The sequence below is a fragment of the Pseudovirgaria hyperparasitica genome (genome assembly GCF_010093815.1).
Source record: "Pseudovirgaria hyperparasitica strain CBS 121739 unplaced genomic scaffold EJ05scaffold_29, whole genome shotgun sequence".
Lineage (NCBI taxonomy): Eukaryota > Fungi > Ascomycota > Dothideomycetes > Acrospermales > Acrospermaceae > Pseudovirgaria > Pseudovirgaria hyperparasitica.
In genome coordinates this window covers 75,030-99,108 of record NW_022985577.1, presented here as the reverse complement: position 1 = coordinate 99,108, position 24,079 = coordinate 75,030, and the positions used below count along the sequence as shown (strand labels likewise).

Here is a 24,079-nt window from a genome sequence, read left to right as displayed (position 1 = left end):
AACTAACGCGCTAGGGACCTTCTAAGCGTATATTAATAACGCGCTAGTAGGCCTACTTGATATGACGTGCATTATATACCTTGATAATATTCTTATCTTCTCTAATAATAAAGAAGAATATATCTAGCACGTACGCGTAGTCCTAGATAGGCTAGAAAAACATAAGCTATATATTAAGCTATCTAAATATAAGTTCCACTAGGACCACGTTAACTTCCTTAGCTTCGTTATTACTAATTAAGGTATAACTATAGAAAGGGATAGGGTTACTACTATCGTGGACTAGCCTAAACTAAAATCGGTTCGAGATATACGTGTCTTTATTAGATTTGCTAATTACTACTGAAAATTTATTAAGTACTTCTCCTGGCTAGTAGTACCACTTAACGCGTATACTACTACTATAGATTCATCTATTACGGTCCACGGTAGATAGAAATAGTATAATATTAAATCGCAGTCTATAGAATTATTAGAAGGCGAAAGGGCCTCCTTCGAGAAAATCAAAGAGGCATTTATAACTACTCTATTACTAGTGCACTTCGACCCGACTAAACCTATCCACGTTAAAACTAACGCGTTAGAATTTATAATCTTAGATATTCTCTCCTAGTCTAGACTAACTAAGTCTAAAAAGGTCTAATAGTATCTAGTTGCGTTCTTCTCGCGTAAAATAGTCGATATTAAGACTAGATATACTATCTATAACCAAGAGCTACTAGTAATAGTAGAGTCGTTTAAATAGTAGCGATATTATCTTAAAGGTACTATATATAATATCGAGTTACTAACTAATTACTATAACTTAAAGGGGTTTATAAGTATAATAGTTTTAAACCGTTAATAGATTTAATAGGCTAAGTAGCTTACGAACTTTCACTTTATAATCTACTATCGATCTAGAAGTATAAACCTAGCTAATAGAATATTAAGAAGATCTAACTATAAAGAAGGCGCCTAGGATTATAGTAGCTATAGAGTCCTAGAGTAGCTATAGGCCTAACTCTCGAGGACAAGGTTAGATTTTAAGTTATTAGGTAATTAGCGAGATACTAACGTCGATACCGGTAATTAAATCTCTAAGACCGAAGCTAGTAACCAAAGACGCGGTACCGAAGTCCCTAGTAGGCCATTTATTAGCGCTGTCGGGAAGGGCGATAATGCCCAGCGTGAATATCTAATTAACCTTACCTAGTTAATTATGGATCTATAGAAGATAGACCTAATAGTTTTAAAGTTACGTAAAATATAGTAAGATAGGTTATTACGGACTAAAGTAGACTATAAGTAGACCTTCGTGGATAGCTTACTTTACTATAATAGAAAGTACTATATACTAATGGGTAAGGCGCGATTTAATGTAGTTAGTCGATACTATGACGCTAATCTAGTAGGATACTTTAGGTATATATGTACCCTAAGCTTAATTCGTTAGTACTATTTTTAGGAAGATATACCTAAGTATATTAAAGAATAGATAGCTACTTATCCGATTTATTAAAGAACGAAGGCCCCTAGGCATAAGCTATATAGGAATTTATAGCCTCTTTTAGTCCCCCTCTTTATATAGGAAGACGTTACTATAGATTTTATAGTTAACTTATCTCTAAGTAAGATACTTAGAATAAGTTATAATTCTATTCTTATTATCGTAGATAGACTTATAAAGATATCTAGGTATATCCTAGTATAGAAGATGATTATATCTAAAGAACTAGCGTAGGTATTCTAGAACGAGATTATTAAGGTCCATAGTATACTAAAAAGAATCGTTACGGACCGAGGAAGTACCTTCACGTCTAAATTCTAGATATTATTCTATAAAATAGTAAGTATAAATAGGAACATATCTATAGTATTTTATTCTTAGATAGATAGCTAGATAGAGTGGTAGAACCAGACGCTCGAAGGCTATCTACGCGCATTCTATAATTTCGAGTAGGACGACTAGGCCTCCCTACTAAGTATAGTAGAGTTCGTATATAATAATAGTCGTTATAGTATAACTAGTATTATACCTTTCTAGGCGAACCTCGGACGTAGTCTAAGGATAGGTTTTAAGCCTTATATAGTCTAATTTAATCGAATAATAGACATGAACGTCCACGCTTAGAAATTAGCGATTAAAATCTTCAAAACCGCACGTAACTATCGCGCTATAATCTAATAAGTAAATAACTTATATACGAAGTACTATAATAGGTTAGCTAAGGATTAGACGTACGAGGAGGGCGACGAGGTCCTTCTTAACATTTATAATATATAAATATCACGAGTAAATAAGAAGCTCGATTATAAAATGGCTAGTCCCTTCCGAATTAAACGTTATATTAGTATAAGAGCCTACGAGCTCGACTTAGAAAGCGATATAAGAATCTATAATATATTCCACGTCTTACTACTCGAAAGATTTCGACCTAATATATATAACCGTATAAACGTATAGTTATACTCTATTATACCCTAAGATAGACTAGACGTGTTCGAAGTAGACTATATTATTAAACATAGAATTAATAAAGATAGTATTTAGAAATATAGAATCCGTTAGAAGGACTATACTAAGGACGAGGATACCTAGGAACTAGCGGTATATATCTTAAGTTCTATAATAGCTGCGTATAAGTAAAAGATATAGAATAGTATATTATTAATATAAACATAGCGACGTTACGGTCGTTATAAAAAGAAGAAGGATACCGTAGAGAATAAAGTACTTAATTAGGAAATCTAGACGCGCACTAGGAAAACTCTATAAGGTAGCCCTATAATTTAAGTATTATACGGTTACTAGACGCGAAGAAAGCGTAAGTAACTATTTTAGGAACGCGACGCGATATACCATAATAGAAGAGTCTAGAATGGACTAACATGGACCATTATATACGAGAAAAATATAGGACTAAGAACCTAAAAAAGGTACCCTACTATAGAATTAAACTCTTAACACGAAATATAAAAGGTTAGAGTACCCGAACTAATAACTACTAGGCTACTAGTTTAGATACTCTAATAGAATTTATAGAGATAAACTAATTAATATACGGTGCCCATACTTAGGTAACTTAAGGAAAATTAGAATATAGAAACCGATAGTTATAAGCTAAGCGAGCGCACATATAATATTATTAAGTTAAGAATTAAATTACTAGAAACTAGCCGATAGGTATCTAAACGGTCTAAAAAAGGACTAAAATAGATAAAAGCTAGGTAAATAGAGCTAGCGCGTACCACCTATAGTAGATCTAGAATATATAGAGCTAATATATAGAGCTAGAACTATAGAGCTACTCCCCTATCTTATCATCCGTTATAACCTCTAGTATAGTCCTCTCTAACTATATAATATAGTAGCGGAGGATAACGACCTTAGCCTCTAGAGTAATAACCCGATCCGTTAGAGCCTAGAGGGAAGAGCCTTAAGCGCTAGAGCGTAGCGACTAGGTCTAAAGTTAGCTAATATAATCTAGAATAATCTAGAAGGGAATATATACCCTCTTACGAGGCGACTTAGAGGGAGAAATAGTAGACCTCTTATAAGATCCGTTAGTAGCGCGAGACGGATAAGGGGGGATAGAGTAAATCCTCTCTACGGTCTCTATAGCTAGGATAGACTCTCTAGAATAGATAGTCTAGGCGCTAGGGATCTCGCGGCGGCTAGAAATATTAATAGGTGTTAAAAATAATTAACGTGTTCGTAACTTATACTTTAATAACCTCTAGAAAGAGCTTATAGCGCTCCCTAAACTCCCTCTATATAGTAGATAGATAGCTATAAGGACCCCCGAGGGTCTTATAGACACGAAGGTCATTATATATATCTTATATATATATAGAAACCTAAGAATGTATTAGCGCGGATAACTTTAGATTATACTAGACTAAGATAGCCTATTATACTTACCTATAGATAAGTCTTACTAGTTATAGTATAGCGGCGGTAGCGGGTAGGTAGAGTAAAGATAGGGCGTATAGGCCCGTCGCGGTTAGTAGAGTAGTAGCTAATACTAGAGTTAGAGCGAAAGAGATACTTAGAGCCGGCTATATAGCCCTTAATATACTTATAGTATATTAAACCGTAGTTTACCGTTTTCCTATAGCGTAAACCGTAACTACGTTTAGTATCCTCGGTAACCTAGACCTTATTATTAGTAGGCTAGGGTTTAGAGCGAATATTAAGGTCCTAAAAGGACCTAGAGCGACTAAATTAGTCTATATTAGACCGGAAGGGAGAGTGGCGAGGCGGCGGTGTGGGTAAGCGCGAGGGCTCGCGATTATCGTCCGTAACGAGATCTTCTTTATCCTCTAGAGGAGGTAGAGTAGACGGCGTGCGCGTTAGAATAAGGGGAGAACTTACGACCGCTTTATCCATAAATTTAGTACTAGAATTACCTAGATTAGAGCGACTAGTGGCTATATTAGTAGTAGAGGTAGAAGTAGTAGTAGTAGCCCTAGCTACTCTCTTCTCTAACTTAGAGCGCGCCTTCGTGCCACCGTAATAGATAGGCTTCTTAGCCGGCGTGGCCGGGGAGAAGATAATACCTTTAGAGCGAGTCTTACGAGAGGAGGAGGTAGACTTAGAGATAGGACTAGTATTAGACATCTATATATATATATTAGCTAGAGATCTAAGGAAGGAATATTCGTCTACCCTTAACGGTAATTAACGAAGCTAAATTAGTAACTATAATAACGCGAATAGGTTATATAGAACCGGTTCTAATAAGAATAGACTATAATAGACCCTTCTAAACCTAAACTAGGGAAGATAGTATATGAATTAACGACTTACCTTAAGAGCGAGATAGATATACTAGAGAATAAAATTAAAGGCGAGCGAAGCTAAATATATACTTAACTAAAGTAGTAATTACGTGTTCTAGGTAGTAGCTATAAAGCAGGGGATAAGCGCGTGTATAAACTAGTAAAAGTAAACTAGAATCTCGAGTTTACCTATATTAAGGATAGTTATAATATTATAGGAACTTAGTCACGGATATATAGATATATAATAGATTATAGAGACTTAGAATTATATATACTTAAGTGCTTTGGGGCGAAGTATAAAAAGAAGAAGAATATTATTAGGACGGGAACCCTAACGGACCTATATAGACTATTCTAATCCATATAGCCACGTAGCGGCTAGAGCTAGAATGAGTTAGCTGGGTTAAGCGAGATTACTATATAAGTAGACCGTATAAACCGATTCCTGCTCGTTAGGAATTAACCTCGTATAAGAGTAAGACTACTCTATAAATACATTTCTATGTCTCTCTATAAACTATTAGACTACTATCCTACGTCTTTACTTATTACAATTACTCTAAAAAGACTATAAAGTATATTATATCTACTAAGAAACTCTCTAATATTAGTTTAGTAGTAGATTAACTATAATATAGTATCTATAAAGATATAAATCTATATCTATCTAAGTATTATATATAAGACTACTAAGCGTAATAATAGATTTTCTTAAATTTAGATATCTTATTATAGCTATAGTAGTAGTATATATTATATATAATTAATATAGATAGTAGTAAACTAGTTAGATATATAAATATAACTAACTAGATACTTAGATAGAAAATAGTATACTTTATAACTAATATAACTTAATATATTAATAATCTTAATACTAATCTAATCTATAAGAATAGAGTAAGAGAAGTATCTAGTATTTTTACTTCTTATAAAATATAGATAGACTAGAGTAGTCTATCTAGGTCTATTATAGTATCTAATCTAATAAAAAATATAAAAATTCTTCTTAATCTCTCTAAAGAGACTATATAAGAATAAAAAGAACTTATAAAAGAATATATATATAGCTAATTAGTTATTATATCTACTTTTTAAATCTTTTATCTTCTTAAATTAGATATAAAAGTAGAAAGAAGGTAGAAAGATACGGGTAAGAATACGCGTGTACTAGTTCTAGCTCGTTAGGTTCTAGGAGAACGATAGATGAACCCTCTGTTTACCTATCGGCTAATCATAACCCCTGGACCCAGCACCGAGCGAAGAAGCTGACTATCCGCCTCGACACCCTCAGGCTTCGCTTCGTCGACTAGTGAGATGTCGAAGACCAGGAACGACAAACACACACAGAACGGACTTTGCCTTCACCATTAGTGGAAGAATCGAGACGCTTCGACAAGGCTGAAGCGCAGCTCCGACTTGAACTCCTATATTAATACCTCACGTTCAATTTAACAACGGAACCCCTGACCTCGTTACCTCTCCAGTCCATTACTTTGGTCTGCCTTCAACCGCTCCGCGTCAATGGGCTGGTTCAATTCTTCCTCGTCGCATTCGCGCCCCTCCTACACTCGTGCCAGCAGCACATTCTCCTCCCACTCACGCTCCGGTTCATCGTACTACAAGCGTCGTCCTCGCGACAACTATATACAGATGCTTCTGCGCAAGTTCAAACATTTGATCCGGGAGTTGTATTATTATGCGCGACGACACCCAATCAAAATTCTCTTTATGGTCATCATGCCCCTGATTAGCGGTGGTGTATTGCACCAAATTGCGCGACAGTTTGGAATTCAACTGCCAGCAGCGTTGAGAGGAAATGGTGGCGCCAGAGGATTCAGGGATGACAATGGATATTATAGCAGCCAAGGGTACGAGGGACGGAGCGATGGTGTATTTGGCGGATTTGGAGATTTTGGGAGTGTAGTCAAGGTGGCGAGAATGTTTATGTGAAGGGTAGGAAGGGCAAGTCATACACGGCTAAGGAACAACTCGAAGAGGCTACGACTCTATAGGTACGATAACACGAAATTGCCGAGTAAGCAAGTGAGCGCGAATTTACAGGCAAGGAGATCGACATGCGAAAGCGCGATCTACACAAGATGTTTGGGATAGTCGCGACCGATTCGTTTCGCATTGTAGCTGTTGGTAGCTTGGCTCAAACTCGTTGCGCTATTTAGCGGCGAATAAACTATTATGAGACTTAATGTGACACGACGATTTTTCGAAATTCATAAGCGGCCGCGTGTATGTGTGCACCGTGTGTTCAGAAAGCAGGAGATCGGATCACGACTATAAGTGGGCTCATTTTGATCGGAAATCCTCTAGAATTAATGACAGAAGTTGATCGTCTGCTTGTGATCTGCTCATTATAGATGTAATCGTCACTGAAATATTCATAAACCAATACAGGTATCTCTTTCACAGTACAAAAGCTCTTCGGACCTTTTGCAACACTTCTACTTTATGGCTTGGTCATAATATACCGTTGGATCGGGTCAGACGAAAGGTCTGGATACGTCTATGACCCCACCGCATGGGCAAAAACCTTTGCTGCAAGATCACTCAACATCCGTGCCTTATCCGCCTGCGGCAGCTCTTGAAACACTGCGTATACACTCTTCCCCCGAGCATCCCGTACAGCGCCTAGCCTGTTGCCAGCCACAGCACCCGCAACCGCACCAGGAAAATTTGCTATGATGAAACCCATCGCACCCCCACTCAGTCCACCCACTACGCTCCAGAACTTGCCCGTTGGTCGGCTCTCGCCATCTGCCATACCCTGCTCGTGTAGCATCTCCTCGAAAGCGTTACCAAATTGCTCATTGCTGAATGTCTCGTGTTCAGTCTCGCTGGGAGCTGTGCCGCGCCCACTGCCGAAACCGAAGGAGGACCATGGGAAGCCACCGCCTGGTTGCGATTGTGGAGTATCCTCAGCGGGGTCAGGAGCAGAGGAGAAACCGTGGAAGGCGCGTGCGGAGTCGTAGTCTCGGCGTCGAGTCGGGTCGGAGAGGGTGTAGTAGGCGTCGTTTATTTGCTGAAATCGCTTGGTACGGGTAGATCGCTGGGGATCGCCTTCAGGGACACGATCGGGATGATGTTTGAGAGCTGCTCTTCGCGAGTGTTAGCTATGGGCATAGACCTCGGAGATGAGATATAGACGGTATACTTTTTATAAGCATCGCGAATCTGTTGCTGAGTGGATTTCGAGTTGATCTCGAGGATCGCATCTAGGAGTGTGTGAGCGTGCCCGGCTGAGGTAAAGAGGATATGCCGGACAGTAGTCTACAGGTGCGTCTAAGACACATTGGTCAGGTCAGTCAACATGTGTGAAAGAGAGCATAAGCTGTAGGGCCACTGACTGGACATTTTTCTCACGATGTTCAAGCAGTGTTATTCAAGTAGTTTACAGTCTTTAAGCTTGAAGACCGATAGCTGAACAAACATACTCACGACTGCCAGTGTGCACCCTCGCAGAAAGGATGCACCGATGACGCAAACCCAGATGCCGGGTACGGGTGGTCAATGCTCCGTCAGGGCTAGCCTATTGGTTGGGGTCCTTAACACTTGTATGGTTAATCTATACACGTGGGAAGTAGGGCATACTTGGCTTAGCTTGCATGCACTTACATGGTATTTAGAAAAACAATAACAACAACAGATGCAACGAAAGCGGATCATCGAGATTTTTTGGTACTTTTATGATGATGATTACATGGCGAAGGTACATATGTTGTCTATCAGCAAACGGAGTGCGCCATGTCTAAATGAGGACTCAAGAACTACCTCTCCAAAGCAGATAAACCAAGCAAACGATCCACCCTGAAATCCTCTGGTTTTCGTTTTCTATGGTATTTACAGGTCGAGAAGTGCGCTCGCACCAGGCTCGCTGGACACGTAGATGCAATCATGCTTGTCCGTGAAACCGTTGAAGCGTGTAGCTGAACATTTAGTGTAGGCACCCATGCTTTCAAAGTAGAGCCAGTCACCGACGTTAATCACTTCCGGAAAAGTGCAAGAGGATGTTATGCAATCAATGCCGTCGCAAGTGGGGCCCCAAATGGAGTATTCAGTCAGTGCAACACCGTCGTTGCCTGCTGTGCTCTCGTGCTTGAAGACATTGCCGTTCTTCAAGATCTTTGGAACTGGATGCTGGTGATCAAAGATGATACTGGAGAAGTTCCCATATACCCCGTCGTTAAGGTAGAGCATGTAGGAGTTGGAGTCAAGGGACTTATCGCTGACTGTACGGCGCGCGATGACGTGTGTCGCAATGGTGAAAGCGTCCGACACGTAGTATCGACCAGGCTCGCCGATGATGCGAACGTGTTGAGGGAAGTACGCGTCGAGTGCACCCGAAAGCACAGCAGCCATGGCCTCGAATGTCTCACCGACAAAGCCACCGCCAACATCAAGAGTGTGCATGTTGAAACCGTGACCCTCGGCTTGGTCAAAGACCCAGCGTGCATCTGTAACAGCCTTGAGAAAGGCGTTAGGGTCAGAAGCCCCAGATCCCACGTGAAACGCGACGCCAACGACTTTGAGGTCTAGACCTTTTGCAAGTTGCAAAAGCTCGTTTGCAGAGTCCAGAGTGGCGCCGAACTTCAAGCTGAGCCGGCACAAACTGGCTGAATCATCGGTAGCAATACGGAGATACAGCTCGGCCTCCGGGAAGAGCTGCTTGATTTTATGTAATTCATCTGCGTTATCAAACGTCATTTGATTGACATTATTCTGCGCAGCGTATCGCACATATGACTTGGTCTTGCAAGGTTGGGCATAGATGACGCGAGATGGGTCAACACCCATCTTCAAGACCTGCTCGATTTCAGCCTTGGACGCGCAGTCGAAGCCGGTACCCATCTCTGCAAGGAGACGTAGGACCATTGGGTCTGGGTTACACTTGACGGCTGTCACGTTGTCAGGGCGTGGAACGAATTAGGTCGGATTCGCTTACCGTAGTGAGGCTTGACCCTTGGTAGATTCAGTTTCCATCGCATATGCTGGCGGTAGACCTCTCCCATATCAGCTACAAAGAATGTGTCCTCGTCGCCCACATCGCAGATGTCTCCGTCAATGGAGCTGACCCGGTCCCGAAGAGCGTCTCCGATCAGCTGCTTGGCATGATGAGCATTGTGACGACGAGCATCGGCCACAACATCCTTGGAGTTGAAGAGTCGACGATTGGTAATCGAAAACGGTGTGTATTCTTCAGTGAGAATAGCAGAAGGTGCCATACCAGGAGAATCAGCTCTGCGGAGAGGAGTCTGTGATCGAGAAGTCTGAAATGGTGGCCACTTGGTTATGGTGGCTCGAAAAAGATCTGGGGGCGGTCTTCGTCTGGAAGACGAGAAACCCCCAAGGAGGTCGTCCTATGCGGCAGCTGAGAGTATCCTGGGACCAAAGCGGTGGGTGTGCTGTGCGATTGAGGAGATTTCTCACAAGCCTCACAAGTAGATGGCGTTCTCAGCAGGGGGAGGCAAGGTGTTGAGGATGTCTGGGTGTGGTCGAATTGAAACAAGTTGGAGATAAAACTGTGTTGTGGCCGGCAAGGCCGTGTTGTATAAGTGCCTTTGGGAAATGACCAAAGGTTCAATTGGACGGCAGTTGAGAGATATACGGCACTGTCGAGAGCGAATTAGTGCAAGCTGCCGACCAGGGGCTCGAAGAAGCGGTGAAAGTCAGATGCTTAGTGGGCGCAAGCGATGGCTATGTTTAGGAGAGACGGAAAGGAAGGAGATGAGAGGTATTTATTCGGCTCGCGGCATCGCGGTGGTGGTGGCAGATGTGCGACCGGGGACAGGAGAGTCGAGATTTAAGACGGACGGGATAGTTGGCTTACGAGGTCGCGAATGCGCAGTCGATCGGATTGGCAAGCGTTGTGCAGTAGCTAGTGGGATTCCTAAAGGCTACCTATGCTTGCAAAGAAGGAGGAGGTAGGAGGAAGCGGAGCGGTTATTGCTGAGCGGGGTGATGGCAGGATAAGACCATGTGTTCGTATGGTTCTGGGGAGTAGTGTGGAAGAGATGTGGTTGAGTATAGATTGGGAAGTGAAGTTGATAGTAGAGAAAGAGGAAGAAGCGCTACGTAGAGTCAAGTTTTTTTTTTTTTCGCGCAAACGCCAACGCCACACGAATTTTGCAATCGGAAAGAATAACCCCTAAGCCACATGTAAGATTTGTTCGTCATCCGAAATATAACTTCTAGGCTGCTAGGTTAGAAAGCTTGTCCAGCTACCGCTTAAACTAGTGAATAGTACCCTTCTACCTCGGTCCACTAACTATTATTTTACCGGGCAGTCCAGGTACGGTACATCCAAAGGTAATCATGTTAGATAACCTGCATTTATTACCTTAAAAAACATGCCGGGTGAGGTACAGGCCAGCTGGTCTAGAGTCTGCGGTCCACGGTCCACAGTCTACTGACCCTGCTTGTGCCAAAGCGAAGCCATACAGCAGCCCACCCAGGCGTCAGACCGACCGCCGAGCCCCGCAACCTGCAACCTGTATTAAGCTGCAATCTGCAACCCTCGCACGGCCAGTCGTCCGTGTTGCGTCACTTGCCGGAACCTCCCTGTGGCCGCAATTCGTCAGCTTCGGATAATTCACCCCCTACCTTCAGCTCTAGCTATTCTTATTCAACTAACTGAGTGCTAGTCAGTCTGTGACATGTGGTGGCCTTTCTGTACATGACTTAACGTAGATAGAAACATGTTCGCATGGTGCCGGTGCTGCTGGTGCTGCTGGTGCCTTTTCGCGGCTCTTGGTCCCCTCATCAGCTGCTAAGGTGTGTGCGGTTGTGCTGGCTAATTATGGCTGGCCACTAACATCTGGTCGTCGGCTCCGGCTAATAAATGCCTCACAGCAACCTTGGAAGCTTGGTTGGATATTGACGACGTGCTCGTGCTATCAAACAAAGGAATCCATAGTACACTATGAAATCTAAGACCTGGTACCGGCCACATCGCAGGATCGTCTCGTGTAGATGTCCATCCTCCCCGCACCATTCACCTCTACGATTCCGTCAATACTATCAATTCTAGCCCCTACCGCCATTTCTCCATCCATCCTCGCATAGTGGTGGTGTTGGTGCTAATGGGGTATCAGGCGGATAGACGGCACAATTTGCCTACTTGCGATTGCAACGAACCTACGTTTCCTATCCCTTATGCGCGAACAGAACACACGTAATCATCTTCTACCGCTTCTAGTCTTGGGCTGATACCATTCTACAGTGTACGTAGTTGCATTATTTATTGGACCGCACTCGATTTAACCTATCGACATGCTTGACATGCAATGTACCTCTCATGCATCACCTCGCCGGAAGAGATGCATCTCAATCTGCTCATCGTCGCTAGGTGGGTTTGGGAGTGTCGAATGGTCAAATTCCACGAAACCCTTGTCCCTCATTAGCTCGAAGAAAATGGCCTCGCTAGGGTGACGAATCTTCATAGTCATGATTATCATGGCTGATGGGGATCGATCTACCAACCTTACCAGCGTTTGAACTAGAAAAGGAGTAGTATCGCTGTTGTAGATACAGTCGGCAACTACGACGACGTCGAACGCATCGCCGGACTCCTGGACCCTGGCAGGTAGCTCCTCTTCCCAATCCAAGCGTGTAAAGCTGGTTTTCGAGGATAGCCCTTGGTTGGTAGCAATGTTCTGCAAGATTATTGCTTCCGCTTCACCTCGATCCGTGAGGACGACCATGGCGCTTGGATGCCATTTTGCAATGCTCAATCCTACGACACCGGTGCCGCTTCCGAGCTCGATGACCCTGAGTGGGGTTTTGTGCATTTGGGGTGAAGTACCTTGCAATGTCTTGCTATCAATACATCCACCAGTAGCCTCTACGAAGGCAGCAAAGGCAACACCCGCGTCCCTGCATGCTTGATCAGCACAAATATGTTGAAAACGATTTACTCTATGTGTAACGTGGCTGCATACCATGTATGCCGCGCTATACTCTCCCCTGATTCTTCCCATAGTCTCAAACATCCTCTAGCATCGGAAGTAAAGATCCGCTCTACTAATGGAGCCGCAATCGTCAACCCATCGCGAGGATTCAGGGTCGTGCTGTATGCCGACAAGATGCCTTGCCTCACAATTGTACCATTACCCATCACTTTGTTCATTGTGTCAGACTCAGGTTGAGGATGCACTCCCACGTATAGTCGAGCAGGCCAAATCTGGATTCTCGCTTCGCCGAGCTCTAGAACCACAGGAACAGCCCGAGAGTATGTCGTCCAGGCAACTGTACTGGTAACGTAGACGCAACTGGGCTGACTATTGGATACGAGACATGCATACAGTATTGTATGCTCAGCGAGTAGCTCATCTCCTAGATCGTTCGCTATTGTGATCAGTGCCTTCAATTGCCGCCCTTCAATCTTGGGCGGCTTCAGGAACCGAACATATCTCATACGCGTGTAGGTTCCGAATGGGAATTTGCCGACACCAATTGTTACAGTTGCGGGAATTATGTCAATGTAATTACGGTCGAAACGTGTACTCAGCGCTGTACAGAGTTGGATGAAAGTGTAGCCAGAAGCGCTTCGGGAAAACGATACGCCGCGCGAAGGATGCTTGGCTTACCAGGTTCCAGGGCAATGCTCTATCTTGACCGCAACTAAACTCAGTCATCCGCGACACATTCCCCATACTGATCTCAAGGCGTATGTGTGCCTTGTGGTCTTTCGCCAACGCGCTACGATCATCGTAATAGGAATGCCATGTATCGGCGCGATGATCCACGCCTACGCCGTACTCTCAACCAGCTTTCCCAGAACATAGAGTCTGCCAACGAGTCTGCACAAGAGAGTCTTTTTACATTTGGCCAGAACTATGTCAGACCCTGCCTATCGTCTATTGGATCTTACTGGCAAGAATGTACCGGATGTTGCCTATCCACTCGTGAGGACAGACTACGACGAGCTCGTGGACGCACGCGAGGCAGAGCAGAGCTTAGTTTCGATTTCTATGATGATTGGGAAGAGGATGAGAACGAGACACTCCTGGACTGGGGTAACGATGGGTTCGATAGACTTTTGGGGTCTGGTAGCTATGGGACGACTACTCAGCCTAATCGCGAACGAGGAATGAAATACGGCGGTAGAAAGAACAATTATCCTAGTGGTCGGCGAAGAAGCGCTGTGCATACACATGAAGGCGGTGATCCGACATTGATACCCAGCAGCTCATACTTTGGCTTCTTCTCGAAGCTGCCGTTCAAGGTCGGTGGTAAGGGCTTACGCTACAAACCCTCAGCTGCAGATCTCACAGATCATCCTGGAGCGCTACGTCACGATGAACACGAAGAAGAGCCCCTGATCGAAGAAAGTGAAGATGCGCAGGACAACACCAAGACGCATAGACGAATGCGGAGTACAACGCATAGCTCAGGCCATACAATCGATTCACTCAGCTCCCGTGGAGACATATTCCCTAGCGAAGACGAGTTGGACGATGCGGTTCCTATCGACGATGAATTTGCCATGGCGCTTGAACGTCGGACGACAGGGTTGAGTGCCGACGATGCCAGTAGTGGCAGGACTCGGGGCAAGCGCCCAGCAGGGTCTCGAGCATCGATGAGAACGGAATCGTCGCGTAGTATACGATCGAAGCGAAGAAATAGAGGAACCTCTACTGAAGCTGTAGGGGAAGTACGATCAGCCCCAGCACTATCCGATCTTAAAGATGAGGAGCTCCACATCGAGCAAGAACAGGAAATCAGGATTGAGCTGAAGCGTGACACTGCACAGAAGCTTGCAGCTGAACGTGGTCTAGCGATAGATGCTCCCCAGGTATTCATTAGATGTATCAGCTGTTGATGAGCTCCCGAAAAGCTGACCACAACTCCAGTCTTCCACCCAACAATGCAGTCCTCACAGCCTAGGGTCACATCCTGATGAGGTCAAGTTACTTTCTGTAAGCAACCCAGTTGCAGGGATAGTGAGAAACCGATATCCGTTACCCGAATTTGATATGCACGCGCCAGACAGTGAAGCAACGGAAGTACTACTAGCTTGTCCGCCTGAGACCGCCTATACACTACCAGATGTGGAGCATATATCAGAAAATCGCAATCTGAACTCACCACCATACTTTGTACCCGCAAACCTACCCCACTTTGATAGGAACGACGGTGGCATTGATGGTGCAGAATGAGGAAAGCTTCAGGGTCCGGCACCAGTGCCTATTAGCTCCATTGGGAATCGTGGGCCTATGGCCTACAATTTCCATACGCCGATGGCGACTATACAATGGTGTATGGCCCGATTATGGCGTAAAGCTGATCTACTTCCATGGCTGCACCGTAGACTGTGACGTGTACCAGTTTACTGTGTACATGAACATGTTCGCAGCTAAGCTCTGCCAAGGCCCACCGGCAGTCTCGGCAGTGTTATTGCAGGGCGGCCCGTACCTGGCCGACAGCGGTGGAGTGAACAGTCGTACTGGTATTCGTAATGAGTGGTAGTGGATGTAGTAAACTCACTGAAAACGCATCGCGCGTACTAGGAACCGTACATCGACCTCAGCGCGACGCCACCACCGAGCAACTGGGCATAGGTACACGAGGCATTATTTTCACCCTGCTCATGTGTCCCTATGTCACCTATGCAACTACACAATGCTCTTTGTTCCACAACATGAGGCAATTGTTGATCTTCACATGGACTAATGCCGTCATGCTGTGCCATAGGATGAAGATCCGCGCACGCTTCAGCTGCCCCGTTCCCAGAACTACAGCTTCACAGGACTCTGTCGACCGTTAGTCCATCTGCGGACCCCCCTTCGAGCGCGATATAATCCCCTTTCTCGATATTGTTCTTCCACTTGGTCGATTCGTATCGCGCCGTTATAATTGTCATACGGATGGCCGCGTCACCTACCCCATTCACCAGTACTTCTGTTCTGGGAGCCATCGTGAACGTCCATCGCCCAAAGGCCCAATTGAGGATATATTTGACGGCACCTGGAACGGCACATTTGCCGCTGTCTGCGTGGGGAACGGCATGCGCATCGGAGGATTTTGGAGGTGTCGTACTATACAGCACGGCCTTGATGCGGTATATTTCGTCCTTTTGTGCAGTCGAGAGCAACCTGCCCAATTTCTCAATATCAACGCCGGTCTGACCACCTGAAAGCGCAGGCATTTTCACACTCAATACCTCAACCTCAGACTGGTGATCATGCTTGTGCTCGTTCTCATTATCCCTGTTTCTATCGCAATGCACGTCCTCGCGCTCCACTTCAGTTTTGCCTGCCATATTGGCATCTAATCCAAACACGATATCTTTACTGACCCACCCACGAGCACTTCTTGTCCTTGGTATCGGCGGCTCGATCTCCAGATCCAGAATCCGATCCTCAACTTCTTCGATGCGCCGCTCCCCTGCAGCTTCCCATTTGTTCAGTACAATCAAATCCGTATATCGCGCTTGTATCTTAGCTGTATAGCTCGTGTCATCATACCCGTTCCAATTCTCTACGTCGACGACGCTCAGTACGCCGTCCAGCGCATATGCACCCCGCGTGGCCTCCACTAGTCTGTTCACTTCCATTGCTAGAGTGGCCGGGAAAGCACTGCCGCTGGTCTCAATGACAATCCTGTCAGGATTATGTTCATGTCGTAGCTTCTCCAGTGCGTCGGAGAGTTGGCCGACCAGATTGCAGCATATGCAACCATTGAGAAGTTCGGTAACGCCTGATATAGACTTGGCGGTTGCGAGCTGGGAATCAACGGCTAGGTCGCCAAATTCGTTCTTGAGGAGCGCAAGCTTGTAGTTCTTGGGGAGTTGTGGCAGAAGCGAGAGTATCAGAGTCGTTTTGCCAGAACCAAGAAAGCCGGTTATGATGGTTATAGGAATGGAAGGGCCATCAGCGGGCGTTGGTTCTGGCATTTTAGATCTGTTTAAGAATCCTGAGGGCGACGTGAGATAAGAGAAAGACTGTGATGTCGTGGAGTAGAGGAAGAACCTTCAAAGTATTGGAGGGGAGGGGCTGCGTTATCGATAACGAGCTGGGCGTCTTTAGTTGCAATCTTAAAACTGTAGGCCCTCGTTAGAGAATCAGAATTATAATCCAATCATGATCCACCCGGTCACTCTACAAATATTATATCTACGTAGTAGGATGCGTGGTGACATATTAAGCTGTGGGACCTGAGTCTCACATAAGACACAACATATTATTACTTGCGCGTATTTGAACGTATGACTTATTAGCAAACAGCTAGTAATGAGTTAAGTCTGTTTATTTATAAGTCATATGTACTTCAGAGCTCGTCATACAAGATCCAACCCCTCCACTATAGTAACGGCTACAGATTGGTTTCGCTGGGGCAAGCTCATATCACGCATCTCGTATCCATTACTATTGTACCACTGACTCTCGGATTGGCCAGGCCTGTTGAGTGCGCGGGGTTGAATGTTAGACACGGACGTGGTACCATTTGACGAGTCTTCGATTGATGATATGCATGAAGTGCGAGGAGAGACACTTTCATTGGATCTGGAACGTCGGCAGGACCACCAAGAAGACTTTAATTTGAATACTCGAGCCCATGAGAAGTATGAAGCGAATCTGCAAAGGGCTCATATTGCATCGTGTGTAAGACGTCATCTAAGCTTGGTGAAATGAGAGCACGTCGAATGTTTCCTCGGGTTCAGAAGACGTGTGCTGTGACACGTCATGAGAGGTTGGGAGGACCAAAGCACAATTTGTTCATGGAGTAATGAATGAGTGACCTTCCAGGATCGTAGAAAACGATCCGGATTCAATGGGTGAACCCAGTGAACAGCCCCGTGCCGCGGTTCTAACACCGAAGTCAATCCGCCAGCCGCTTGGAAAAGTAGAAGTGTAACCCGTCGTCACCCTTGCACCCACCGTGCAACGCTTTCCTACTCGACAGGAGGCAAAGCAAGTTGCATTACGTCTTGCAGAAATCAACGACCCAGTCACTATGTCGAGATATGCCGGAAACATAGTATGGGAGGGCCTAGCGCCGATTCCGCAAAAACACGAAGGAGCTACGCCGCTAGCCACGATAGCATACAAGGAAGAATATGTTGAAGCAATGTCTTATCTGAGGGCTGTCATGGCGGTGAATGAATGCAGCGAAAGAGCTCTGAGCCTCACCGAAGACATCATTCGCATGAACCCTGCTCACTATACTGTCTGGTATGTCGTAGTCTTTCTTCGCTAAAGTTTATCTGACCTTTCAAAGGCTATATCGATGCAAGATTATCTTCACTCTCAACAAGAGTCTCTGTAACGAGATTGAATGGGTCAACAATATCTCCTTAAAGTACCTCAAGAACTACCAAATATGGCATCACCGCCAAACCATAATCGACAAACTCGGTTCTGCAGAGGGGGAGACGGCATTCATTGACCAGATGCTCGAAAAAGACGCGAAGAACTATCATGTATGGAGTTATCGTCAATGGCTAGTCAAGAGGTTTGACCTTTGGAACCAAATGGAGCTAGACTTTGTTAAGAAGCTATTAGAGCAAGACTTGAGGAATAACTCGGCTTGGAACCATCGATTCTTTGTCGTTTTTGGCAAACCGAACACTAGTGCACCAACCGACAAGGCTATACTAGGTAGAGAGAAGACGTTAGTTCACAAGTTTGTTCCCTTGATATTGGCTAATTTAATATAGATTTGCGGAAGAGGCCATACGCAAAGCGCCCCAGAACCAAAGCCCTTGGAATTACCTTCGAGGTATCTACAGGCAGTCCAAAGAATCGATAGTAGAGCTAAGTCCCTTCGTGCGCGAGTTCTGTGGCATCAACGAGAACGACTTGGTACAGTCAAGCCATGCATTGGACGTCTTTGCTGAGATACACGGCGATATCCCGGAGACCCAGCTCATGGCAGCAAAAGCTCTGGATCTACTTGCTATGCGCTACGATCCAATCCGTGTCAATTACTGGAACTATCGCAAAAGACAAATTGAAGACCAGACAACAGTTGCCGCTTGACCCTGTTTCGAGGCGGTTCATTGTGAAAGCATACTTTTACTATTTGACTCCTGATCAGTTTGTAGCGCGGTCTATTTGATGCTCGTGTCCTACTACCACAGGTATAGTGAATGAACCAGGCGCACCAGAGCCATTGGTACCATCCGAAACCGTCTTTTCGACCCAGGCATACTCCTTCCTCATCTCGTACAGCGACTCAACGCTGATATCGCTACCACCACAAACAGTAATGACAACTCGACTCTGAGGCGTCAATTTCTTACCTATGCTACTCATGATCTTCTGGAGTCGACCGTCGTAGCAAAGAACAACACAAACCCCACATGCCATCTCGACCAGTATCCTCTCGTCGTCAGCAAGGCGCCAGCAACCCATAGCGGCTTCAGCGTCTGGCAGCGCAATACTCTGAACGTTTTTGTTTGCCTGCATGTTTTCCCAGGTTTTGTTGGCAATGCGAATAGCACCAAGACATGTTGCCCTGGATGTTATTCTCGGAAGGGTGATGTGCTTGCCTTCTATCACACTCTTGTTGAGCGAATCGGCACCAATAGTTTCCATAGCTAGGAACGGAACATCACCCCAGTCCATTTCGTGCATTGCTTTGATAAAACCATTGAACAGTCCTCCACCTCCCACAGAACAGATCATAACGTCTGGCTTTTCGTCGAGCTGGTCCCGTATCTCGTAAGCAGTAGTCTTGTTGCCCTCCCAAATGTCTGGATGGTCAAACGGTGGCACATATACTCCGTTGGGGTCTTTGCATAGGACTTCATCGCGGAGGTATCCATCAGCGTCCTGCCAAGATGCACCGTGCGAGATTACATCGTGTGCGCCTGCTGTGCGCATCTTCGAAATCATAGCGGGCTTAGTCGCAGTTGGCACCACGATTGTCGCCGGATATCCTAGTGACTGTGCTGCGTAGGCGCATGCGATTCCGGCGTTACCGCCGCTGGACGAGTAGAAGTGAATGGGCGTATTGGGAGAGTCGGTTAGGCGCTCGCGCAGCCGGCAAAGCATGTAGTTTCCTACACCCCTGGACTTGAATGAGCCCGAAGGTTGTAGGTTTTCAAGCTTGAGGAAGACTCTGCTGCTACGATTTAGATACTGCTACTTTATGTACAAGATAAGGTATGAAATGCAGTGCCACTGACCAACCAGCAGCGCGACTGAGGGCCGCACTTTCTTTCAAGGGCGTCTTCACCCAAGTCCGGGGATATTCGTTCATCATGACCTCGTTTCGCGAGTGCGGGGCGGTCTTGATACTGCTAGATGTCGCGGCAGCGTGATGGATGTTTCTGTCGTTGAGGTGTGGCGCAGGCCTAGCAGATGCTGAATCTATAACGTCAATTGACATCTTTTACAATTGACAGATTGTAGAGGCTGATCCACAGTGTAATATCATGAGATGAATATGGGGTTCATATATATATCGAGAGATAGCGCGTAGTCGCAATGTCATCAAACGATCGGCTTAATGAGTTAAGGCCCCAAATATAATAGAGAGATACCCGACACCAACCAGCTTGTCATCGCGCCATACACATGCCCATATTTGTATTAACAGGTCCGATTGCGGAGCTCTACCTTACTACTGCGCAACGGCTATTTTCGGCCTTGAACATGGACTCTAGCATAGGGCGCAACACTTTGCCATCCGGGGGTCCGACCACATCCCATTCTGCTGGGAGATAAGGTAGGTATAGAGTATTTATAGGGTAATTATAGGGTAATAGATAAGTTCTTGTAGGGTAAGTATGGGGTAATGTAATTGTTTCCTGGAACGCTTCTTGCGGGAGTCATGGACTGGAGACTTTGTTTATCCGATGCTGAGGACCTAGGAAGATCAACCAAGACTGTATGACTGGGCGTATGCTTCATAACCTGCACTGCCTAAAGGATTGAGCTTTAGATCGGACTATCTTAGGGATCGTGTGAATATGTTGTCAAAGGGTCAATATATGGTTTTCCGCCTACTCGAGACGATCCAACGGTACAAGGTGGAAATAGCTATTTATGGCGCCACCATATGTGGCTCTGCTGCTATCACTTCCTGGACCACCTTCAGAATCTGCGCGTGGAGGTTGGCAGGCGCGCAGACTAAACCAAAGTTTGCAGACATCTGTCTTCCTAGACCGAAGTCAATGTGTTTCCCGTTTATATCTGTAACCTTCCCGCCGACCTCTTCGAAGATTAATTGCCCTCCTGCATGATCCCAAATACAAGACTTATAGCTCTGACTTTTCACAATCCGCACGTTAACGTTGCAGCCGCCGATCGTCAGAGCAACATACTTCATTAGCGATGACCACAGATCAGTGCCGGGCCAGGCCGCACCGAGCCGATCAAAGACTTCTCGATGCAGAGAGAGGACCATTGAGCTTGTTGTCGTGCATTCTGTGACTTTGATGTCTTCAACTTTGACACTGTTGGCATGTTTCTGAATTAATGTTGCCGGCGAAAGCATTCCAGTTGTCATCAGCCGAATATACGCCCCGTGCCCTTTGATGGCGGAGAGCAGACAGCCATGGCCATCTGTATCGACCCTAGTCTCCTCAATGGTGCCAGGAGTTGCCGGGAGGTTCGGGCATCCAATGACGCCCAATTGCTGTTCTCCGCGGACTAACAGGGCAAGATTGATAGCATATTGCTGACCTTGGATGAATGTAGCTGTTCCATCAATTGGATCCAACACCCAGGTTCGGCCCTCGCGTCCACCTTGACCAGCGCCTCCTAGATCAATCAGACGTAGCATGTCATCCAGGGAGGACGGATGCGGAAGGAACACTTCATCAGCATCGTCAAGATGTGTATTGCGAACGAGCTCCCATACTCTTTTGAGCAGTGCAGGTTTCTTTCGAAGTTCGTCTGCAGACTCTTCACCGACAAAGTGGTCTGACGGGAAGTTGTAATGCAGAGCACTGATGAGGAGTGCCTGGGTCGCAAAATCCCCAACGGTGACAGGTGAAAGATCTGCTTTTTCTAGGGCACCTTTGTCGACGATGGAGAGTAAATCTCTAGTAAGTATGGCAGCCCGTTGTACCGCTAGACAGGCTATGGTGAGCTCCTTTGAGTATGGATTCATGACTGGCAATAGGAGTCGACCGTTGTAATATGGAAGACGCTGGCTCTCAGGGTGTATGAAAACCTTAAACACGAAGCAGACTTTGACAATCGTTTCGGCAACGCAGCACGCATGGATGCAGCACGGTACTTAGCTTGCATATCTGAGCATGCAAGACCAATATACCTAAATTACGTGTGTTCACAGGCGTTCAATACGTAGGACAGGAACGAGCAATTCTCAGCAGTAATGGCGTCTGTATTGGCGGTAGAGAAGTCCAACGGCTTGCTTTAACGGCTTCCCGCCCTCGTTGATATAATTATTTGGAAGTCCAAAGCCCAAATATATAGGAGATTGTTCGGAGATGGAAACATGAGTCCGATCTAATCTGCCGCCAAGAGATCATGACGTTCAGGCAGTAGATAAGGTACTAAGACCTACTGCTGCCTTCGCGTCGTCCCAAATGCTATTACTGTCTCCTTCGTCTAGCAAGATATATTCCTACTAAGTCTATATTGTCACTACTATATTTACATATCCTTCCTTTTACTATCATATACTATTACCTTTTACTATAAGGTACGAGTACCCGTCTACAGCTCCGCCTAAAAAAAACTTCTACGTCGCTACATTCGATCTACGCATCTTTGTTAGTATAATCGGCCTCTCTTGGTTACATAGTAGTTATGAATGCTCCAGACAGGTACGTGGAGCAGTCTCTACGAGTTCGTGAAGCCAGCGGGGAGATTGCTCCCAAAGGTGAACATGGCAAGTGCTACTACACTGGCTGTGTTTACTTTCTACCCGGCCCTTCCTTCACTTCCACGTTCGATGAACGACCAAAACGTTCCCGGCTCGTACTCTTAATGCTTTCCTCACCTTCCGGTAATGTCTATAACTTTGCGAGGTCACCAAAGCACCCTCTTGATCGAGCGCCGCTTCACACATCATACCACGGTCAATATGGGTATCGCAGCTAATGATGACGTCCCCTACAGGTTTGAGCTCTTCCTGCTCGGCGACGACGAGAAGAAGGTCACCTGGGAGCTCGACACACGTATGTCTTGACGTCTTCCGCGCTCATTCACTGTTTGTCTAGCTAAGGTACCATACAGGCGTTCCCAACACTGCAATCTTCACCTTTAATAAAGAAGACCACACACTCGGTAATCTGCTCAGCGCTCGACTACATAAATACTCATACATCCGCTTCTCCGCATACAAGATTCCGCACCCGCTGTTCGCGACTTTCGAGCTGCGCGTCACCACAGACGGCAGCATTACCCCCAAAGATGCGATTGTAACGGCATGCAAAGACGTTGTGCAGGATCTGGACACATTGAGCCGGGAATTTACAAAAGAGTGGGAGTTGAAGAAGATCACTGCCGAGGGGCCAAAGTGAGCAAAGGACTCAATAGGAAGGGCAATATGAGGGTTTGGGCGTTTGTCGGGGCTACAAAAAGCTGGCGTTTTGTGTGTACACTGAGACACAGACCGAGATACCAAAATAAGCATGGCCTGGGATGTCCGGCTCGACACAGGGTTTTTACTGTTCTTGCCACTCATCCGTGAATCTTTGCTGTGCCCTAGTGACATGAAATCCACTGTGCGATCTTCGTCACCTTTGTAAGACATGTGCTCGAGTCTGATTCCCCCTAATCACATCTGCGCATGATTGGGAAGAGACCGATGATATTCAGACCCTATCGACATGAGTGACTTGATAACCTTCGGCTCGAAATTTGGGCAGCTATCCAAAGCCGAGGTAAAACAGCTGACAAGTGACCGGGCTAGACAAGCATAGATGAGTACTGAGGAGCCTGGAGGAGCAGCAAACTGTCGCGCGCTGAGTTCGGCGAGATACAGGTGAGCAATGTGGTAAACATTAACTTGTCCGTTTCTGCCAGTTCGAGAAAAATACTGTACAAACTTAGAAGGCAGGTACTCCGCAAGGTTCCATGTCGTTATATTATTACCTAGGTAGTCCGAAGCAATTCATAACAAGCTCGCCCAAGCTTCTGTCATTGTCCTCCTAGCGCGTGCAGGGACTACTTGCGTACAGCGCGGGTAATACAACTGCATTTTATAGTCTTGGGCACCATTTTCTGACGGAGAAGAGAGCCAATCATCATGCCCCCACCTTCGACTAGGAACCCTCTACCAGAAGCCAGAGCATGGACAACGAGTGCACAGTTTGCGTAGGCTGGCTGTATCCTGAGACGAAGGATATCTGTGAATCTAAGATATGGAGCACGCA

At 45.6% G+C, this 24,079-nt stretch overlaps 11 protein-coding genes across 11 annotated transcripts; 5 read left to right on the top strand and 6 right to left on the bottom strand.

Moving 5' to 3' along the window:
- Positions 1–5,992: 5,992 nt before the first annotated feature.
- EJ05DRAFT_480970 (uncharacterized protein) lies at positions 5,993–6,988 on the top strand. The gene has a single exon (XM_033744971.1). The coding sequence runs from the start codon at positions 6,292–6,294 to the stop codon at positions 6,718–6,720; it is 429 nt and encodes a 142-aa protein (XP_033595271.1). The 5' UTR covers positions 5,993–6,291; the 3' UTR covers positions 6,721–6,988.
- Positions 6,989–7,288: 300 nt separating this feature from the next.
- EJ05DRAFT_490640 (dnaJ chaperone-like protein) lies at positions 7,289–8,136 on the bottom strand (the record flags this gene model as incomplete). Its single annotated transcript, XM_033745902.1, has 3 exons — positions 7,289–7,880; positions 7,937–7,997; positions 8,130–8,136. The coding sequence occupies 3 exons, from the start codon at positions 8,134–8,136 to the stop codon at positions 7,289–7,291; spliced, it is 660 nt and encodes a 219-aa protein (XP_033595270.1).
- A 471-nt stretch (positions 8,137–8,607) lies between these two features.
- On the bottom strand, positions 8,608–10,239 carry EJ05DRAFT_238854 (ornithine decarboxylase-like protein). Its single transcript, XM_033740036.1, has 2 exons — positions 9,725–10,239; positions 8,608–9,677 (listed from the first exon to the last, which is right to left on the bottom strand). The coding sequence occupies exons 1-2, from the start codon at positions 10,002–10,004 to the stop codon at positions 8,623–8,625; spliced, it is 1,335 nt and encodes a 444-aa protein (XP_033595269.1). The 5' UTR covers positions 10,005–10,239; the 3' UTR covers positions 8,608–8,622.
- Positions 10,240–11,676: 1,437 nt separating this feature from the next.
- Positions 11,677–13,298, bottom strand: EJ05DRAFT_542400 (uncharacterized protein). The gene is made up of 2 exons (XM_033749721.1): positions 12,720–13,298; positions 11,677–12,654 (listed from the first exon to the last, which is right to left on the bottom strand). Exons 1-2 carry the CDS (start codon positions 13,193–13,195, stop codon positions 12,075–12,077), a joined length of 1,056 nt encoding a protein of 351 aa, XP_033595268.1. The 5' UTR covers positions 13,196–13,298; the 3' UTR covers positions 11,677–12,074.
- On the top strand, positions 13,138–14,764 carry EJ05DRAFT_238641 (uncharacterized protein). Its single transcript, XM_033740034.1, has one exon. It carries the CDS (start codon positions 13,505–13,507, stop codon positions 14,600–14,602), a length of 1,098 nt encoding a protein of 365 aa, XP_033595267.1. The 5' UTR covers positions 13,138–13,504; the 3' UTR covers positions 14,603–14,764.
- Positions 14,764–15,386, top strand: EJ05DRAFT_238646 (uncharacterized protein). Its single transcript, XM_033740035.1, has one exon. It carries the CDS (start codon positions 14,926–14,928, stop codon positions 15,247–15,249), a length of 324 nt encoding a protein of 107 aa, XP_033595266.1. The 5' UTR covers positions 14,764–14,925; the 3' UTR covers positions 15,250–15,386.
- Positions 15,387–15,523: 137 nt separating this feature from the next.
- Positions 15,524–16,675, bottom strand: EJ05DRAFT_446118 (CobW domain-containing protein; the record flags this gene model as incomplete). The annotated part of the gene is made up of 2 exons (XM_033742219.1): positions 15,524–15,979; positions 16,010–16,675. The coding sequence occupies 2 exons, from the start codon at positions 16,673–16,675 to the stop codon at positions 15,524–15,526; spliced, it is 1,122 nt and encodes a 373-aa protein (XP_033595265.1).
- Positions 16,676–17,560: 885 nt separating this feature from the next.
- On the top strand, positions 17,561–18,788 carry EJ05DRAFT_238475 (farnesyltransferas-like protein). The gene is made up of 3 exons (XM_033740033.1): positions 17,561–17,954; positions 18,001–18,393; positions 18,440–18,788. The coding sequence occupies exons 1-3, from the start codon at positions 17,737–17,739 to the stop codon at positions 18,759–18,761; spliced, it is 933 nt and encodes a 310-aa protein (XP_033595264.1). The 5' UTR covers positions 17,561–17,736; the 3' UTR covers positions 18,762–18,788.
- Positions 18,507–20,274, bottom strand: EJ05DRAFT_480962 (tryptophan synthase beta subunit-like PLP-dependent enzyme). Its single transcript, XM_033744970.1, has 2 exons — positions 19,913–20,274; positions 18,507–19,848 (listed from the first exon to the last, which is right to left on the bottom strand). Exons 1-2 carry the CDS (start codon positions 20,113–20,115, stop codon positions 18,816–18,818), a joined length of 1,236 nt encoding a protein of 411 aa, XP_033595263.1. The 5' UTR covers positions 20,116–20,274; the 3' UTR covers positions 18,507–18,815.
- A 293-nt stretch (positions 20,275–20,567) lies between these two features.
- EJ05DRAFT_458780 (myo-inositol-1-monophosphatase) lies at positions 20,568–22,154 on the bottom strand. Its single transcript, XM_033742562.1, has one exon. The coding sequence runs from the start codon at positions 21,841–21,843 to the stop codon at positions 20,773–20,775; it is 1,071 nt and encodes a 356-aa protein (XP_033595262.1). The 5' UTR covers positions 21,844–22,154; the 3' UTR covers positions 20,568–20,772.
- Positions 22,155–22,785: 631 nt separating this feature from the next.
- EJ05DRAFT_446115 (RBP11-like subunits of RNA polymerase) lies at positions 22,786–23,224 on the top strand (the record flags this gene model as incomplete). Its single annotated transcript, XM_033742218.1, has 2 exons — positions 22,786–22,879; positions 22,938–23,224. 2 exons carry the CDS (start codon positions 22,786–22,788, stop codon positions 23,222–23,224), a joined length of 381 nt encoding a protein of 126 aa, XP_033595261.1.
- Positions 23,225–24,079: the final 855 nt, after the last annotated feature.